General features: G+C 38.8%; 1 protein-coding gene across 1 annotated transcript in view; it reads left to right on the plus strand.

The window, feature by feature from the left end:
• Nucleotides 1–292: 292 nt before the first annotated feature.
• erc2 (ELKS/RAB6-interacting/CAST family member 2) overlaps nucleotides 293–20114 on the plus strand; it is a gene marked incomplete in the record, with an annotated part of 60840 nt that continues 41018 nt past the window's right edge. The window contains 2 exon segments of the mRNA XM_024270704.2: nucleotides 293–441; nucleotides 7405–8200. Of these exon segments, the coding sequence (XP_024126472.1) occupies nucleotides 7529–8200 (672 nt within the window).

Raw genomic sequence — 20114 nt, forward strand, 5'->3', positions numbered from 1 at the left:
ACAACGACACCGCCTTTTTATTTTAGCCAAAAACACCACAGTCATAATTAAAAGATCACTGGGAACGATTTTCCAGTGGATTAAAAGATGATTGAGTGCGACTTTCATGATTGGTACAGAGTGTGGTCATGCTGGACGACATGACACGCACGATTATAATGTCCAGAAATGGCTCCAACGTCTCTCAACGTGACCAATTAAAGCCATTCAGCACCAACATGGTGTGAGAGTGGGTGCAGGCCGCGTGCGCTCCGCCCATCCCCTCCTGCCAGCTGCCACTTGCAGTAGTGGTGATGATGCTGCTCCCTGGCGTGTGGAGGAGGAGAGAGAGCGCGCCCGCTGCCCAATGACAGCGCAGGATGCTGGGAGAAGCTGCTGGGGGAATGGAGGCGACAAGATACCGTCTAGAGCAGCGAAGAAGAGGAATTGACATCGATAGAGGTACTTCTTTGCTTGCGTTCTCCCTGCTTGTCATTTGAAAATGAAACCATTGGTCCTTTTTGCGCCTCGTGTTGGAGCGACATGGCACGGTCTACGTGCGTAAAAAAACCGTTTCATGGTCGCTGATTGCTTTGAGACAGCCGGTTAGTGCCCACTTAAAATCAAAGAAGATGCGTTTAAAGCCATGTTGGCTCCCTACAACAGCGTGTTTCAAAATAAAGGCTTCCAAATGCTCCCTCTGCGCGGCTTGGAGTCGTTTTGCCGGACGCGCACCACGCTGGAGCCGTCGGAGGTGTAGGCCCAGAGAGCTGTCAATTGTTCCTTTTTACCCCCCTTCACATCCAATTAGAACATGAAGGTAGTAAAAACATATTTTTATCCTTAAATAAATAAATCCAAAATGACATATTTCTGTTTGAAAGCAGGAGGATCATTTTGTTCCATTTTATTGGTGATCGGACCAATTTGATCTGATCCAATCAAGCGATGTGTGCAGCCTGTGGGAGCTCGGAGGCGTCAGGCTCTGTAGTAGAATACCTGATGAGGAGGATGCATGTGTTGCTCGCTTCATGGCTGCACAGCCACTATTGTCAGCCCTCACTGGCTGTTCCTGTCCTGTGTTCTCCGCCATCAGCGTGACCTCAGAAGGACACTGCTTAAGATCATTAGGACTCCTCACCAGTTTGATTTAAGCCACATTAACACCAGGCCTGTCCGCTCTTAAATGTCATTTTGGAAAACAGTCATTGGTGGAGAATGGGGTGAACACATTTGCAATTTGACTATTTTTTATTCCATTTTTATGGTAAATGTCATTGCAAAAAAAGGATGGATCTGAAACACAAACACGTCTGCTATTAAAATGTTTGCAATTGAACAGAAATGAAGTAAAATCTCGCACTTATCCTCCTCTCTGTTCAAATTTAATCTAAAAATAGGATTTTGTCTTATTGTATTTCTGGCGCTTCCCTTTCTCTGCTCTGCTTGATGCAGATTTAATATCTGTTCTGTTATGTTGTTGTTTGTTTTTTATTGTCAGGAGAGCTTAAAGGAAACTTTATATGAAACAACAGAATTTCCAACAACTTGAAGAAACTATTTTATGATAAACAAGACAATTATTAATGTTCAGTTTTGAAAATCTTTTCAGGGTATAATTGTTTTTTTATTTTAAAAGTGACCTTACATTGGGAATAGGTTGGAAATATGACATTTAAGCACAGCAAAATGGGATTATAACTTGAAAGATATTGGTTAAAACTCAGTTATTTATTTTTCTCAATTTATAGATCAAATTAGAGTTTTTTTCTTGTATCAATTCATAGAAAATTCATAAACATATATTACTTCACTGGACAAAACAAAATCATGCCAAAGCCGTCACCGTGGTTTCCTGATTGTCTGCCGCCATTTTGAAACCCGTCGACAGTGATTGGCTCGAGTCGGTCCGAGTCCTGCTTTTAGAGAAACTACTCTCACCAATCGTGAATGAGCTTATTCAAAGTCCACGCCCCTCCCACTGAGAGCAGCTCGGGAGAATCTGTCAATCAAATGTTTAAGGTGGGGCCAGTGGGCACCTGCTCTAACTGAGGGATCTGATTGGTCAGTTTATAACTTGATTAACTTGTGATAAAGTAAAAAATATATATATTTTTTAAATTGGATTAGAAAGATGTTAAGAAGAAGGTATTAGAGCAAGAATAATTATTCTGACAAATAAAATGACAAAGTAATAACTGTCTATTTCTCAATTGAGGATTTTGAGGTACTTCCTGTACTGTCAATAGTCACGTATTGTCAGGATCTGGTGGTGTAGAACCCAATTTGATGGAGATATTGTTTGATGGTAGAAACTTGAACCCTTAATCCACAATCACGATTTGTGTTATTTTACCAGAGTAGTCATTTCTGCTCATAATATTACCAAATGTAGACCATAATGCATTTCTGTTGAACAATTAAAAAAAAAAAAAAAACGTGTTTAAATGTAATTTTCTAATAAACCGTCCACATTTTCACCATCAGAACACAGTGGAGTCACAATAAGACATCATGAAATTTTTGTTTTGATTTGATTTCCACTTCGTGAAATTGTTGATGTCATTTAGAAGAACGAAAGAGAAGTAGTGATCAAATAGTGTCCAAATTGCTTTTAAAATCATAATCCTGCACTATGAAGTTTTTTAGTAGAGACGGATTAGTGTGGGAATTCAGACAGAACCTATAGTCTGTGTAGGACTACTATCTACTATGACTATGTAGGACAACTAATGGAAATAGAATAGAATATATATACTTTATTACTGACTCAAAGTTCATTTGCCACAAGAGACACAATAGATAAAAGACTTAAAAATATAAATCAATAAAAAAAACTCATTATAATACAAGTATAAAAAACAATTAAAAAAAATCATAAAATTGCCAAGTATCGCTGACTTAAAAAACTAAAAAACAATTAGACTTATTAAAAATAAAAATAAAAACTTAAAAACTTAAAAGTTTAAAAGAGGCAACCATATGAAAAACCTCCAAAATGGGGACAGATATTTAAAAGTTGGTGAGAGTTGAAATAATTTTGTTTTTTGAATTGTTAAGGTGATAAATAAAACAATAGATAAAACATCTCAACAAATAGAATAGAACAGAATAGATGATTTATTATTCCCAAAGGAAATTTAAAAGCGGCCAGCTGCTTGCAACCACCACACAAACACAAAAACAAATAAAAGAAAAAAAAACTAAAAACAATCAAAATCGATTGGTTAAAAAAGTAAAAATATGAATTAAAATTGCTATAAATCCATAAAATATTCAGACATCAAAACCTAATATAATGGAAATGATGATAATCAACATGAAAACATCACTAAACTGAAGTGCTCAAGCCTTACATGGCTAATTTTCAAGATCCAACTAGCTCTTCCTGCCTAGCATGACGTTGTTTAGCTGGATCATCAGATTCCAGTTTGTGATTGACTGAACCCCCCCCCCCCCTTAAATTAGATGATCGGCACTAAGTAGGGCATTCATAGCAGGGAAGCCAGCAGGGTAGTAGATCACAAGTAGGAGCAGCCCTGTTCCAGATGACTGGGAATGCCGCTCGGTGCAGCTCCGCTTCATTTCTTTCCTTCTTCTGGTAAAATTCCCTACAGGACAAGAATAGCCCAGAAAATACAGCTTTGTTGCACGTCATATGGTTTTTTGCTGTCGGAAAAGACAACTTTGAGAACAAAAATACACGAGCGTCCCTGACTGAGTCAGTTTCTGCGGTGGTGACATGGGCAAAAGCTGACAAACACTGACTCAAACATGCATCGCCGGCTATGTAGCCCAACACTGACTTGATTTATCAAGACCAAGAGTGTCCTCAAAAATCAAACGTTTCTGAGGCTCATCAGAGCGTACAGTGAGAAGAGCGGATTTAGTTGAAGATTATGGTATTTGGTCTGCACGGCCCTCAGCTAAAAGCTAAAAAAATACACCCACAGGTCATCACACAGCACTTGAAAGAAGATGACAAAATATTTCCCAGCAGTAGTTAAGATTTTGCAGGTCTTTAAGTAGAATTAGGGTAGTTTTCCACTGACCGTGAGGGCATATCTTCTGCTCTTTAATATTTGAGCCTCAAGATGCCATTTTTAGACGTCTGTTTCTTCAGACGCTGTCCTCCGCCTCAGGTGTTCACTCTCATACCATGACTGAAAGTTGCTAAAATCCACCCATTTTTGGGGGGCTTGAATTAGGTTTACATCCCTCAGGGCAGCCACCAGTCACATTGTTTTTATTTTATTTTATTTTACCGACCCTTTGTCAACTCTATCATTTTGTCAGGCGACTGAGGTGACGTATCAGATCGAATCACCATGGAAACCAAATCGGAAGAGCAAGAGTCACCAGGAAAAGATGACAGAATCTGTTATTTTTTTTTTTATTTTTTATTTTTTAATTCTTATTGAATCCTACGTGACATTTAGTGTCTTTACCTTATTATCTAAAAAATCCTTTCTGTTTTAACTAAAAATATCCGCCACGCTCTCTTAATGACACGGGATATAAATAAATCATGAAGTGTAATATATCTTTGAATTCATTTAGGCCCATTATTGCACCATTAAGATTTTATTACTAGATTTTCTATTTTAGCCCCTGTTGCCCAGCAGGGTGGGGGATATTTTTAAAACTGAGAACCACAGCGTTAACAAAAAAAAAGATAGTTATCAAAAATTATGAAAAGTGGTACAGCCTTGTTTAAAACTCAAACTATTTATTGCTTACATAAATGGTTTCTAATTATTTTAGGCACTTTGTGGTCTTTCTATGATTATGCTTTGTCAGGAAGAGAAGCGTTCCCAGCCAGATCTGCTACAGAATACACTGCAGGGTTGTAAATGTGTCTCTTTCCTGTAACTTAAGCTTTATTGGGATTCACTGTAGATAAGAACAGGCCAGCGGGGCAGCAGGGAAATTCCTTTTTATCAATTGAAATGGGAGCTTAACCTCTTGACGCCTTTTGATGCACAAATTTAGCATCCATTTGAAAGCAAAAATATATTTTTTTTCATAGCTGGAAGTAAATTCAGATGTCAAGGGTTTAGTAAATCCTTAAAGTCTCACTCCAACTATATTTGTATCTATTGTATAATTGTTCCCAGTTGTCTTTTAATTTGAATTAAGCCGTTTTTCGCCAAACCAGAAAGCCTACAATGTTTTATAAAGACGTATTTTCTGCAGCGCGGCTGGAGTTCGTCAGAAATTTAATGAAGTGACCCAAACGCAGGAGACATGGTGACAGGAGCATAAAACATTTAATAAATTAACCAAATTATGACAAAAACTATTGGAGAAGCAAAAATGGTGACCGAACAGAGCAGATGACCTAAAGAGGAATAACTGAAAACCAGACATTTAACTAGACTAGTAGAGTAATTAACTGAAATGAAGATAGCTGTGGATCGTGACAAACCAGAAACTAATGTGAATAAGGGACAATCCATAACAGAACATGACCAAAACTCATAACACAACTGACAAAAACCAATCTAAAGTCTACAATCCTCACAGTACCCCTCCCCAAAAGGGCAGACCCCAGATGCCCAAAACATCCACAATCCTCACAGTTTGGGTTCCTGCAGCCCAACAGATGTCCATGCCATGTCCATACAATCTGTTTGTGACGGGGATTGCCAGGGCCATCCTTCCAGGTTCCAATTCCTGCAGAGGGTCACCAGGGCTCCTCATCATCATGTGCCTGTTCCTGTGGAGGGTCACTGGGGCCACGATCTGTGTTCCCTGTCCTCGAGGAGGGTCCCCGCTCATCCTCCTTGGCCATTTTCATTCCGGAGGAGGGTCCCCGGGACCACGTTTCATGTTCCCTGTCCCTGAGCATGGTGGCCGCTCATCCTCCTTGGCCGTTTCCCAATTCCGGAGGAGGATCACTGGGGCTCCTCCCCTTCAAGTTCCCTGTCCCATTCCTGTGGGGATTTCCGGGGCTCCTCCTTATCATGTGCCTGTTCCTGAGGAGGGTCGCCGGGGCCACGATCTGTGTTCCCTGTCCCCGAGGAGGGTCCCGGCTCATCCTCCTTGGCCATTTCTCATTCCGGAGGAGGGTCCCCGGGACCACGTTTCATGTTCCCTGTCCCTGAGCATGGTGGCCGCTCATCCTCCTTGGCCGTTTCCCAATTCCGGAGGAGGATCACTGGGGCTCCTCCCCTTCAAGTTCCCTGTCCCATTCCTGTGGGGATTGCCGGGGCTCCTCCTTATCATGTGCCTGTTCCTGAGGAGGGTCGCCGGGGCCACGATCTGTGTTCCCTGTCCCCGAGGAGGGTCCCCGCTCATCCTCCTTGGCCATTTTTCATTCCTGAGGAGGGTCACCTGGGCTCCTCCTCATTATGTGCCTGTTCCTGAGGAGGGTCGCCGGGGCCACGATCCGTGTTCCCTGTTCCTGAGGAGGGTCACCAGGGCTACTCGTCATCATGTCCCTGTTCCTGAGGAGGGTCGCCGGGGCCACGATCCGTGTTCCCTGTTCCTGAGGAGGGTCCCGGCTCATCCTCCTTGGCCTTTTCCCATTCCAGAGGAGGGTCACCAGGGCTACTCCTCATCATGTCCCTGTTCCTGAGGAGGGTCCCCGGGACCACGTTTCATGTTCCCTGTCCTTGAGCATGGTCACCGCTCATCCTCCTTGGCTGTTTCCCAATTCCGGAGGAGGATCACTGGGGCTCCTCCTCTTCAAGTTCCCTGTCCCTAGGGAGAGTCGTCGGGACTGCTCCTCTTCATGCCTCTTCCTGAGGAGGGTTCTGATACATCCATCTGGCTGCAGGAACCATGAATATTTTCTTGACTTGTTTTTGTTCCTTCATGTTCACTCCTGCCAAGTGTTTTGTTTTGGGGCATCTGTGATCTGCCCTTTTGGGGAGGGGTACTGTGAGGATTGTGGACTTTGGTTGGTTTTTGTCAGTTATGTTATGTCATCTGTTCTAACCATTTTTATTTCTCTATTGGTTTTTGTCATGTTTTGGTTGATTTATTAAATGTTTTATGTTCCTGTCATCAAGCCTGGTCCCCTGCATTTTGGGTTTACCACCAACGCTTCCTGACAGAAACTCACCTCTGGATTGTGGGCGGGACTGTAAGAATTTAGTTTCTGCTAATTTTCCATCAACCCTTTCTTTACACTGGATGGATCTATTTGTCTCCAAGTGGATGTATCCGAATTGAAGGTGCTGCGTCACAAATCCGAGCTTTTTCAGACTGCGACTCAGAAATACAAGAATTTTAACATTAAATTATTTTATATATGTCCTCCATTTTTAGGAAAGTGCTAGAAAAACACGATTTTTATTGTAGTGGGTCTTGTCGAACAGTTTCATTTGTTTGGTTTGCTGTGTATAGCTGAAATATGATGGATTATCTTAAACATTGCAGAAAGTTGTTAATCTCACCGATGCTGCTCTGTTTCTCCAGATCTGACTTTGATGTGCCCCGCCCCTTCAAACATGGAGTAAGTGGTTCAGAGAGGCGGAGCAGTCTCATTCGGACACGCCCCTCCTAAGGACTCTTTGGCGGCCGCACCGCTGAATCACAGGACATGTACAGCAGTTCCAGAGCTGTTGGCCATGTAGAGAGCAGCCCCGTACGGTCCCCGCGCCTGCCACGGTCCCCCAGGCTTGGCCATCGAAGGGCACACAGTGGGAGCGGGGGTGGTGCGGGGGGAAAGACGCTCTCCATGGAGAACATCCAGTCCCTCAATGCTGCCTATGCTACTTCAGGGCCCATGTACCTGAGCGACCATGAAGGTGTGGGCTCCACTGCCACCTACCCAAGAGGCACTATGACTCTGGGTCGGGCCACCAACCGAGCCATGTACGGGGGTCGAGTCACAGCCATGGGCAGCAGTCCCAACATCGCTTCGGTGGGGCTGCCTCATGCTGACCTGCTGTCTCACAGTGACCTGGGCTCTATCTCCATGCTGCACCCCCATCACCACCAGGGGGTGCCCTCTGCCCTGCTCAGGCAGGCGGTGCGGGGAAGTGGGGGGGAGCTGCTGGAGATGCAGGCCCAGTTCAGGGAGATGCAGAGGGAGAATGAGATGCTGCGGCGAGAGCTTGACTTAAAGGACAGTAAGTTGGGATCCTCCACGAACAGCATCAAGAGTTTCTGGAGTCCGGAGCTGAAGAAAGAACGGATCATGAGGAAAGAGGAAGCTGCTCGCACGTCCATCCTGAAAGAACAGATGAGGGTCACTCATGAGGAGAACCAGGTGAGAACATTTACCTGAGCTGTCATGACCTTCTCACTGCTGCTTTCTGTTGCTGCTCGTCTGTTTGTTCATCTTCTTTGAATGATTTCATCTATCTCCATCCTGCCGTAGCCCAACAAATCTGCATTTTAATGCAATCGTTTTATAAAAAGATTTCTGGAAAGAGTTTTCTGTTACACCAAATACAATAAAACTTGTTTCTATTGGGAGTTATTGGCTAAAATAAGCATAAATCCGAGGTGACAACAGGTGTGTTGAGCTGAACACAGTTTGGTTGCAGCATTGCCTGATTTTAGTTTACTTTCTCGGGTTCAGCAGATTGGTCCCAGAGGGAGAAATGTCAAATAGGTTTTTCTGCTTACCTCAGTGTGTGGGGGGGTGCAGTCGTGGCCCAGATAAATCACTTACTGACAAGAGCAGGCACGAGGCCCAGAGACAAATGTCAAGGACACTTAAACACTCTCTGCCTGTCTGCCTCTGTTTGCCTCCATCGCCCCCCCGCTCACTTTGATTTCCTCTGACTCGGATCATTTTCCTACCTCCGTTCCTCTGATCCTCATCTGTTTCTCTAAAGTTTGTTTTTCATAAAAAAACATTCCAACCTGAACTTACTGTATGATCAGGAAATATTGTCCTTAAAAGGAAAACCAAACAGGACAGTTGGAGGCTGACTCCACCCACAAATGACGTGGGACTCACAAAATTCAGCTGTAATACTTTTTTCAACCTGTAGGGGGCAACATACAGACGATTTTAGATTACCATTAATTTTTATAAATATTTTAATTAGTCAAAAATCTGTCAAGAACCAATAGTGAGCACTTCTATAGCCCATTTATAGAGGTTAACAAGTTGATTTAAGGTTTGGTTACCCTTTAAAGTTCCACTCCAACTATATTTGACTAACTAAATCCGGAGTGGGCTAACTTTTTGATTAATGGACACAAAGGGTTCTAAAATTTAACAGAAGAGCCAGAACAGGAGCAAATGTGTGGGGTGTTCAGTAATTCACCTAATAATACGAAGAATTAACTTAGAATTTGGATAAACACATGCTAATTTTTATTTTAAAATGTAATATTTTTTTTAACATTTTGGAGATTTGATTTTTTTTTCCAAAACTTACTTTTTCTCATTTTAGTGCCAACTGCACCAATAGGATAATGTTCCTCAGAGCAAAACACAAACTTCAAGAAATGTTGCGTTCATGTGCCGTTGGAATAATCAGAAAAATGTCTTTCCGACTTTAGAAGTCACACTGAACTTCAGAAAAACAACTATTCTTAAAAAAAAAAAAAACATGAATACACAATAACTTTCTGAACTTAGAGGTCAGTGTTTCTATTTTACACCATCTATGGAGAGACACTTGGAATAATAAGACACAATGATTAGGATTATCAGTATAATTTATTCTAGTTTTGTCGGGCTAAATTAAACAGTTAAACTGGCCACATACAGCCCCATCATATTTTCCCCACCCCTGAAATAAATAATTCTGTGCGCTTTTAATTAGCATTATTCCGTTTTTAGTCAAAATCAATGAACTTGTGTTGTTATTTAAGACATATTTTCTCATCAAAAGTTCCCCTGTTAGTGCAGAAGTTAACCTCCGCTAATTTCCAATCCACCCTTTGTTTACGCTCTCTCCTGCTAGCTTGTAGCATCTCACAAACCGACGTTAACATTAGCGTTGCAAAAAAAAAAAGAAAAAAAATGGCGAGCAATATCAGAGCTATGCCGCTATTCAGTTTTGAGCTAAATGACAGATCAAACGAGGAAAAATGAAGATGTTAATGGAGCTATTTGTCTGCATCAGAATTATAGCTAGCTGGGAGCTTGTGGCACGCCCATTTCAGTCGCGGTCGCAGGTTTTTTTCTGCTCCTGACCTAAAATATTGAAAGTTATTTCTAAGGTTTAAATTGATTTATTCTGGAATAATATTCCTGCTGTTTTATTATTTAGAAGTATGTTAAAAAAAATACTGTTTTAAAGTTTTAAAAATTGGCATTCTGCTAGCTTTTTGGTCTATTTTGGCACCTACTAAGATTGTTTAGGCTTTTTTGTAGTTTAGCCAAAACAGCTAGATGCAAGCTGTTTTGGCTAATTAAAGCCTTTTTTTTTGTTTGTTTGTTTTTTTTGCTGTTTTGGAGTTAAGCTAATATTCACATGCTAGTTAGTTTGGCAAATTTAGTCTTTTTTTTTCATTTTTTTAGGTCAATTTCTCATTTACCTAATATTTTAGCTGGCTATTAGTTTTAGCATTTTCAGCTAGTTACTTCAGCGTTTTTGCAATCAATTTCAGAATCTTCAGTGGCCACATTCAGCTCACAGCTTTCACCATAGCATAATTGCAGGTAATGCTATACATATAGTTCATAATCATGTTAAAAATGTATGGTTTTAAAGTTTAAAAAATGTAGTTTTAGAGTGTTCAATAAATGTTTATCCTGTTTGTCACCTAAGGTGTGTTTTGGATTTTGACCCAATGTGCAATTGAGTTTGACACTCCTGCTCTGGGGCATAACATAAAAGTAAATTAAGAAAAATGTGTAACAAAAACACCAAAAACAAAATGTCTCTAGATAGAAATATAAATCGATTAATCGATTAACCGTCACACTCCTAGTCTTTTATAATCCAGGTTGGGTCATAATACTTGAGAAATAGAAGAGGCAGAGTTTGGCCAGCTGCTTGTGGCAGCCCTGCCGGTCCCCCGGTGTTCCTGTCATTGTGCTCCGGAGTGGTATACTCCGACAGATCAGCCAGCAGAGTGCTCATTACTTAAACAGGCAGACGCCGTCGCTCCACCCTTCAAGGTCGTTGCAGGATGCTATTAGCAGGTTCATGGCTGGGCACCTGTCTTCCTGCGCTGAAAGTGTTTTCAAATGTTTCGCTGTGCTTTAAACAGATGGTTGCTGAAGGGGGAGAATTGTTAAACCAACTGATTTTTCACATAAATCTACCTCACTTTCTTTGATCATTTCATGTCTTTATCTAAGACACGCGTCAAAGTCAAGACCCGAGGTCTGGCCCTCGGGGTAATTCTATCCAGCTCTTTAGATCATTTTATTTTATTGTTATTAATGGCACAATGTTATTTTGTGCTTATTTTGACAACAAATATGTTTTTGGAGAGTAAAATATTGAAAAGTTATCTAAGGTTTAAATTGATTTATTCTGGAATCATATTCCTGCCTTTTTATTATTCATAAGGATGTTAAAAAAGTTACGCTTTTAAAGTTTTAAAAATGGGCATTCTGCTAGCTTTATAGACTAAGATTACTAAGTTATTTTTACGGTATTTTGGAGTTTAGCTAATGTTTCCGCTAAAGGCTAGCTTTTTTGGCTTATTTTTGTTTTTTTTTCAGGCTGTTTTGGACTTAAGATAAATTAATTGGCTACATGCTAGCTGTTCTGCCTAATTTAGCCGTTTTTTTAGGTTATTTTGAAATTCAGCTAACATTTCAGCTACATGCTAGCTGTTTTGGGTAATTTATTTTTTCCGTTTTTTAGAATGTTTAAAAGTTTAGCCATTTTTTCAGCAATCTTGGCTAACCTAAATTTTTTTTTTTTTTGCTTTTATTTGCCTTTTAGCTAATATTTTAGCTAGCTATCAGCTTCAGCGTTGTCAGCTAATAACTTCAGTGTTTTCAACTATCAATTTCAGTTTTGTCAGCTATCAGCACTACAGCGGCCAAATTCAGCTTACAGCATTCACTCTAGCATTAACGTTTTTAAAATGTCGTTTTACAGTATCTATCTTCTTCGGCCCTTGTGTGTTTTGGATTTTGGCCCCTTGTGCGATTGAGTTTGACACCCCTGATCTAAAATATATAAAAGCTGAGTTTGGTGTGTGCCTCAAGCTAAAACCACAGACACAGTCAAGGTAATTTTCAGTGTATTTTTAAATTGTTCTCAGAAACCCGTGTAGATTTTTTTTTTTGTGCGTCTTGGCTTCATGCTTTGTTGGAACTAAATGCTTCCAATAGAAAATGAAAGTCGTACACTTGGGTTTTCCATGGCTGTGTACTCTTTAAAAAAGGCAGTCTGTTTATCCGCGGCCTTGTCCGGTGTTTGGTCGGCCGCTTCATTGAGTGATAATTATATCCCTCCCGGTGGGATTGATTCGTTAGTGAAGTGTGTCAGCTAATAAAAGGCAGATGTGCCTTGTTACTATAATTGGGCTTTTCCTCCTTGATATCGGGCCTGTGAGGCATCCTTATGTAAGTGCTTTTTTACAGTGGGATGGTTTGGTTGCACCCACTGGCCTTGCAGCAGCTTCATTAATAATGGAGTAATTTCAGGCCCAACGTCACATCATTGATGATAAATAATTTTCAAAAACATGAAGTGATTACTTAATTTAGTTAGAAAAATCATTCAGGTGTTGCTTCCTTTGTGATGTACTGCAGCTTTTTAGTGGTGGCAAATACCAGCTACTGCCTGCAGAGCTTTACTCAAGACAAGTGAGGTCCATGGCTGTGGGGTAACGATTCGCCCAGAACTGTTTCATGGGTTTTATTGAAACATGAAACTACCTCAGGCTCTGATGTTTTTTACTTGAATTCATCCGAACTTTTGTTTTTCTGAAACCGGACAAGAGCTGCTGGAGGCGGCTGTGTGAGCTAGAGCATACCATATCTGACTGAGTCATGGCTGCTGCTCAGCCATACAGTCAGCAACGATCAACACTTCCTGCAAAAAATGGAGGCAGAGCCCATCTCACACACCATTCCATGAACGCACATATGTGACACCTCATGGATGCATGTGGAGTTTGGTCTTATTTTTAGCGCTCAGGCTTTGGGGTCTGTGTTTGTCTGTGCACCTTGTAGTTTGGTGGGTGTGCTGCTTTGCAGGTTAATTTATTGGGTTAAATCAGGATCAGGTTCAAGTGAAAGAAAAACCAGATTGTAAATTAGAAAAAAATAAGAAGAAAAAAATGAAAATACAAAATATATATTTTACATACATAAAGATAATGACAAATTAAAAATGTGAATCTTGAATAAAAAAAAGCTATAAGCATTAAAGTTACTAAAAATATTTTTAGTTGTAACAGTTGCTGTTTTGTATTTTCAATTATTGCTTTTTTTCTATCCCTATAGCTTTCAGACCTCATTTTACAGTTTCAATTCAAAATGAGATTTTCTGTTTTTGAACTTAATTTTACTTGGGGGCGGGGCTTAGCTACAGGCACATAATGGTCATCATATAAGTTATGGTGACATGGTGGTTGTTGTTTCCATATTAAAATAAATAAATAAATACATTGTATCAATGCTTTTTTCCAGGTTAAGTTTTTTTTCTCCAAAATTGCACATTTATTGTTCATATATATATATATATATATATATATATATATATCAGTGGCGGGCCGAGCATTTCACACCTAGTCCTTCAGTAGTGCTCCATCTGAATCAACCCAACCCTCATTAACTATTTTATGGCTATAAAACTTCTACTGCAGGTACAACTGCGACACACATAAAAAAAGCATTAAAAAAATAACCTGATAAAATTGCAATAATATTTAGGTATATAGGCAAGGCAAGGCAAGGCAAGTTTATTTGTATAGCACATTTCATGTACAGAGACAATTCAAAGTGCTTTACATAAAAATATAGCAAAATTTTACTCACCAAAAATCCAGATTATTTGTACACAAAATCCATCCTTTCTTTCCTCAAGAAGATTTCAATCACTCTGTCGTGCAGATTATCCGTGCGTTTTAGTTCCATCAAGAAGTCCTTTTCTATCGCCATGGAAGCTAATGCTGAAAGTTGAGCCTGCCCTGACGTATTTCTGGCATAAGTTTTAATTCGCTTCGGGGCTGAGAATGTCCGTTCAACAGAAGCAGTGGACACGGGGCTTGCTAGCTTCGGAGTTGCCCGACCCCGCTTAACAATGTCCAGCTTTTCTTGAAAAGTCCGTCTTGAAAACGGCTTTGACAGTAAGTCTGCAACCAAATCCATTTCTTCTCCTCCTTCAGCCATTGTGGATTGACAAACCAGCTATTAAATTCGATATATTTGCCTGTGCAGGTCGCTACAGATTCAGTTTATCAGGTCTTCCTAGTACACTCTCCGATTATCCAATCACAGCGCGTGAAAATCCTGACGTTTCCGTGGGCCTGCTAGCTGGCCTATCACGTGGTCTCCTCCAGATCTGATTGGTTGAAGCAACAGTTTGGTGGACCATTATTTTATGCTACAGGGCCCGCAAAACTGATTGTGAAGGCCTTCAGGCAGATTTCTTTGACCCTAGCAACAAATGGTGCTGCAATGTGATTGGTTAATGCTTAAATAGGAAAATACACGTCTGGAAGCAGCGCAGCCAGGGAGACAGCAATGAAAGGACGAAGACAGAGCATTTGGAATTATAGAATACGTATTCACGGAAATAAATAATAATTAATATCAGTCTGTGATTCAGATATTTTTAGGCCAGCAGAGAAGGCCTTGCAGGCCCTGACGGCCCGCCACTGATATATATAGATATATATATAGAGAGAGAGTACCAACATTTTCTTATTTGATTCAGATTTTTTTCAAATTCTTTCAATCCACTAAATTCAATTCAATTTTGAGTTCACACTGTTTGCACATTTAAAAATGTATTAATAATCTAAAAATGTGTTTTGAAAATAATTATATTAATCTGATACAGTTCACATAAAGAATGTATTAGTAAGATTATAATGAGATTGTTAATATCATACAGTGTTGCATGGATTTTCAAACGTAGAAGCTCAACAATTGTTGTTCCTGTCCTGTTTCAGTTTGGCCACTAGGTGGCGATCGCGCTATAGCAACACACCTTATTCCAGAAGAAGAAAGTATGAGCAAAAAATAAATAAATAAAACGGTGTTTTAGGCCTCAAATGGTTACTTTACAAATATTTCCTTACAAGAGTTTGAAAAATTCATGCCTGTGAGCATATAAATATGTCCGTTTTTTCAGCAATGTATATTTAAGTTGACCGAGCGTTAGCATTAGCCGTCCTATGGAAAATCCCATTATACGTTAGCATCAAGCTAGCATTAGCATTATAGTTGGACCAATCTAAGAAACATGTCTATTAAGATTGAATATGTATATATATATATATATATATATATATATATATATTCAAATTTTCAATATTTTTCCAAGTTTGAAATACTTATTTTGTTTACATTTAGTTTATTATTTTTTTTAAATGTTCAATATTTCTACTATTAGAAGTATGTGTTACTTAAAATTTACAGTTTCTTTTTCCTTTTTTAAATCATTTTATCAATTTTCCTTTTGTTTTTCAAATTATAACATGTTTCTTTAAGTTTACATTGTGTACTTTTGGGTTTAAACTGTTTTTAAATTTTATTTTTTAAATTCCAATTTGGTTTTTCATTAACTTTAAGATGATTCTGATTTGATCCCATATAATTTCTTTTTTAAGGCTGGCCGATTATAAAAGACCTTACATTGTATCTTTGAGATTTTTCTTTTTATTTATTGTAACTCCGACTCCACTGAAGCTGCTTTTCCAGGAAAGTATTAAACGAATCGTAGCCTCTCTCCTGCCAGTTGCTGCTTTGTCCAGAGGGAAGGATGCAGTTTAGGTGACCATTCTTTTCTTCCCTTTATGATCACTCAAGAGGAGAAGAAATACAGAAGAGCAGAGAAGGGTTTCCTGAGAGGCTTGTGAGATTAAAGACTGAATGAGAGAACAACAAAGCACAATGGATCAGAGGAATGTTGGGGGTCTTTTTCCGCTCGACAGTCCAAGATTAGATTTCAGTCCGAGGAGATCTCAGCAGCTCAGGAATGCCCATCTTCTCATGTGAAGCGCCGCATAAAAAAAACTACATTTTACCATTTTAGTTAGCTGCTAATCATCAGCTTGCAGCTTATACATTTGTGCATCTTTTTTTACACGTCTTCTGCAATTTTTACATTTTATTCCAGGAGATAAAACACAAGCAGTGTAACTGACTGCATGTGTATTTACGGCTGTGCGTTTACAGCTCCGCTTCTCTCACCTCCTGAGTAGAAAAGATTAAATGCAGGCCTTGTTGGTGTGGGTGTAATTGTGTATTGTCAGGCTTCACAACACACAGAGAATTGGGATATGGTGAGAAACAGGCGGCTGCAGCTCTTGGTTGAAGAGTCCATCTCTAAAACGCAGAACATTTCATTTTCTCCTACACAGCACAGCTTGTTTGGTCCACAGACAGATGATCTTTCACAGTTTAGGTGTGACGTGGTGCTGGATTAAGAGGAATGAGGAAAGATGGTAAAGTTAGTCATCACAAGTCTGAGTTGGTTAGTTTTTGGTTTAATCTTAAATCAAAGAAGCCATATATAGTGTGACGAGTGTTGAAATGCTGTTTATGTTCTCTGTAAATATTTGATATTTAAATCTGAAGCTTTTAAAATCCTTAAAGTTCCACTCCAAACATCGTTTGATCTATTTTTAAAGCGGTCTGATTATGCAATTTTTAGCCAAAATAAAGAAAACTATTGTAATCTAGGACTTAGTTTCTGCAGAGTGCCAGGAGTTTGTTAAAGACTCGCCTCTGAGTTGTGTCACGGAGTAAGCCTACCCTCATTTCCCATCATCCCCTTGTTAACACTTTCTCCCACTAGCTTAATTCGGAGTTTAGCTAATATTTAAACATTATGATAGCTTTTTGCCAAAATTAGACTTTAAGTTCTATAGGCTAATTTGGAGTTTAGCTAATATTTTAACATGCTAGCCTTTTGGCAAAATTAGACTTTAAGTGCTTCAGGCTAATTTGTAGTTAAGCTTATATTTTAATATTATGTTAGCTTATTTGGCAAAATTAGTCTAAGTTGTTTAGGCTAATTTGGAGTTAAGCTAATGTTTTAACATTATGTTAGCTTGTTGGAAAAAATTAGACTTTAAGTTGTTTAGGCTAATTTGAAGTTTAGCTAATATTTTAACATTATGCTAGCTTTTTTGGCAAAATTACACTTTAAGTTCATCAGATTAATTTGGAGTTTAGCTAATATTTAAACATTATGATAGCTTTTTGCCAAAATTGGACTTTAAGTTCTTTAGGCTAATTTGGAGTTTAGCTAATATTTTAACATGCTAGCTTTTTTGGCAAAATTAGACTGCTTTTAAGTTCTTTAGGCAAATATGGAGTTTAGCAAATATTTTAGCTTGTATTTTAGTATTATGCTAGCTATTTTGGCATAATTAAGACATGTTTCCAGTGTTCTTTTTGGCTAATTTGGAGTAGGGATGTCCCGATCAGGTTTTTTTGGGCCCGATCCGATTCCGAGTCATTTGATTTTGTGTATCTGCCGATACCGAGTCCCGATCCGATACTTTTATAAGACATTTAAAACATGAATAAATTGAAGAAACAGATTAGTGTTGTCCCTTATTTATATTTCAATAACCTTATTTTATCATTAAAAACTTAAATAAAACACTTCTGTGAAGTAGCTTTAATAAACAAGTAAAAATACAGCAAATATAAACTAGGAAAAAAATACAATTTTCTTGTTACATAAGTGATAATTAGTCATGTGAGAAAGTTTAGTGACTTTAGCTTTAACATCTTTAGAGCTATTGAACATTTTTGACCAAATGTGATTCCTGTCCTCATTTGAAATTCTTAAAAATAAATTATGACTTTGTTTTAGCATAAAATTTGATGAGTGTTCATGAATAGCTGATATTATTATTAGTTTTAATTTATTAGTTTTATTTAGTTATTTTTAAGATTATGTGCTTATTTTTTAAGTTCTTAAGACATCACATTTTCGGTTTTATTACCACAGTAGTTAATTTTCTTAACTGTTATTTTTCTGTCAGATAAATAAAACAGGATTATCAAAAGACAGCTCGGGTCATAAAGAGTTAAATTTCGGCGCTAGCATGTAGCAGTTAGCAGCTGCTGTGTAGCCATCTGTCTGCAGCATGAAGAGCTTCACATTCAAAAGAAACAAAAACTCTGTCTTTTTCTGTTGGAATACCTTTAAAGGTTGTTGTTTGTGTTAAGACAAACCAATAGAGACACTTGCTGTTAGTTTAAAGCGTTTTTAAAAGAGTTATTGGTCCCGGAAGTTAGCTTTTTAGCTAGCTTGTTTACAAGTTAGCCTTCTGCTTGAGCTGCTGTCGTTTTCTGGTGATGACATTTTGTGATCTTTTCATGACATGCAGACTTGGAGTGGAGTTTATCCGTAATGATAAGATTAAATATAAAGCTCTTATCATAAAGAGAATAAATTAAATATCCGATCCTTATCGGAGTCCGATTCCGATCGAGTCCCCAACCACGTGATCGGCCCCGATTTCCGATCACGTGATCGGATCGGGACATCCCTAATTTGGAGCTTAGCTAATATTTTAACATTATGTTAGCTTTCTGATGAAATCAAACTTTAAGTTCTTTAAGCTAATTTGGAGTGTTGCTAATATTTTAACATTATGCTAGCTTTTTTTTTTGGCAAAATTACACTTTAAGTTCATTAGATTAATTTGGAGTTTAGCTAATATTTTAAGATGCTAGCTTTTTTGGCAAAATTAGACTGCTTTTAAGTTCTTTTGGATTTTAGCTAATCTTTTAACTAGCATTTTAGTATTATGCTAGCTATTTTGGCAAACTTAAGACATGTTTCCAGTGTTCTTTTTACCTAATTTGGCATAGCTAATATTTTGACTGGCTTTCAGTTTCTTTCAGCTATCAGTTCTACCATCTTCAGTGGCCACATTCAGCTTACAGCTCTTACAATTGCATTATCGCAGGTAATGCTATAAATCTAGTTGTGGGGCTGTATGGTGGTGGTGTAGCAGTTAGCACTCTCACCCTGCAGAGGGTCCTGCTTCAATCTTTTCTGTGTGGAGTTTGCATTGTTGTATGTTTGGGTTTCCTCCAGGCTTCCTCAAACAGTCCAAAACATGCGTTATAGGTTGATTGGTGTCTATAAATTGCTCCTAGGTGTGCATTTGAGTGGCGCTAGCAACCTGCTCAGGGTGTATCCTGCCTTCATCCAACAACAGCTGAGGATAGGCTCCAGCAGCTCCATGATCCTTAAAGAGGTTCAGCAGGTTCTAAAGGTGGATGGATAGAAATGTCCTCAAACATTTGATTGAGAAGGCGGTTAAAGAGTTAGGACAAATTATTGAGCACTTAAAACTCGTTGCAAGCCTCTAACTAATAGTATATTTGCTGTGTGGTAACACCTGCTATTTTTGATTCACGCTTCTTAATCTTAAGTGGACCTGTTTTTTTTTTTTTTTTTTGTTTTGTTAAGTTTCCTTCTCTTTTCAAAATTGGTTGTCATTAAATCAAGTATAGAAACGTTGTTGGCAGATCAGCACAAAATTCTCTTGGAGCATTTCAAATGCTGGCTGGTTTGGACTCTTTGCCTTTTTATCTCTCTCAGCAGGATTTCTTGTTTCTTCACTAAAAGGGTTTTTTTGACAGCTGGAAGCCCTTGAATGCTTCAATCTTATTCATAGAAGACTTTACTGCAGCTGAACGTCTCCCCTTCATTCTAGAAAAGTGGGATACATTTAAATGCCTTTTTTTTAAGTCTAGGCAGTAAGAGAAACAGAGGCCTTCCCATAAAACAGAGTGAACACATCCGCTGAGTCATGAGCGAGTCACGGGAACTGAAGCTTTGCTGCAGGAAACTGCAAGACACGGAGGGAAAGTCATTTTAAACCACAGAGCAATTATGCAAATGGAATCATTGGACTGTCTCCTCCAGTTTGATTCCAAGACGGTTATTGATCAGAGCGGAATTAAAGAAGAGTAGAAAATAAGACTTAAAAAAAAGAGAAAATTAGGTTAAAATGCTGCAACAGCAGAGTATATTATCCACACTATTACAATTATTATTATTAAGTATTATTATTTAACACGAAGGAGTAAAATGCTTTGAATT

This window comes from Oryzias melastigma, linkage group LG5, assembly GCF_002922805.2.
Source record: "Oryzias melastigma strain HK-1 linkage group LG5, ASM292280v2, whole genome shotgun sequence".
Taxonomy (NCBI): domain Eukaryota; kingdom Metazoa; phylum Chordata; class Actinopteri; order Beloniformes; family Adrianichthyidae; genus Oryzias; species Oryzias melastigma.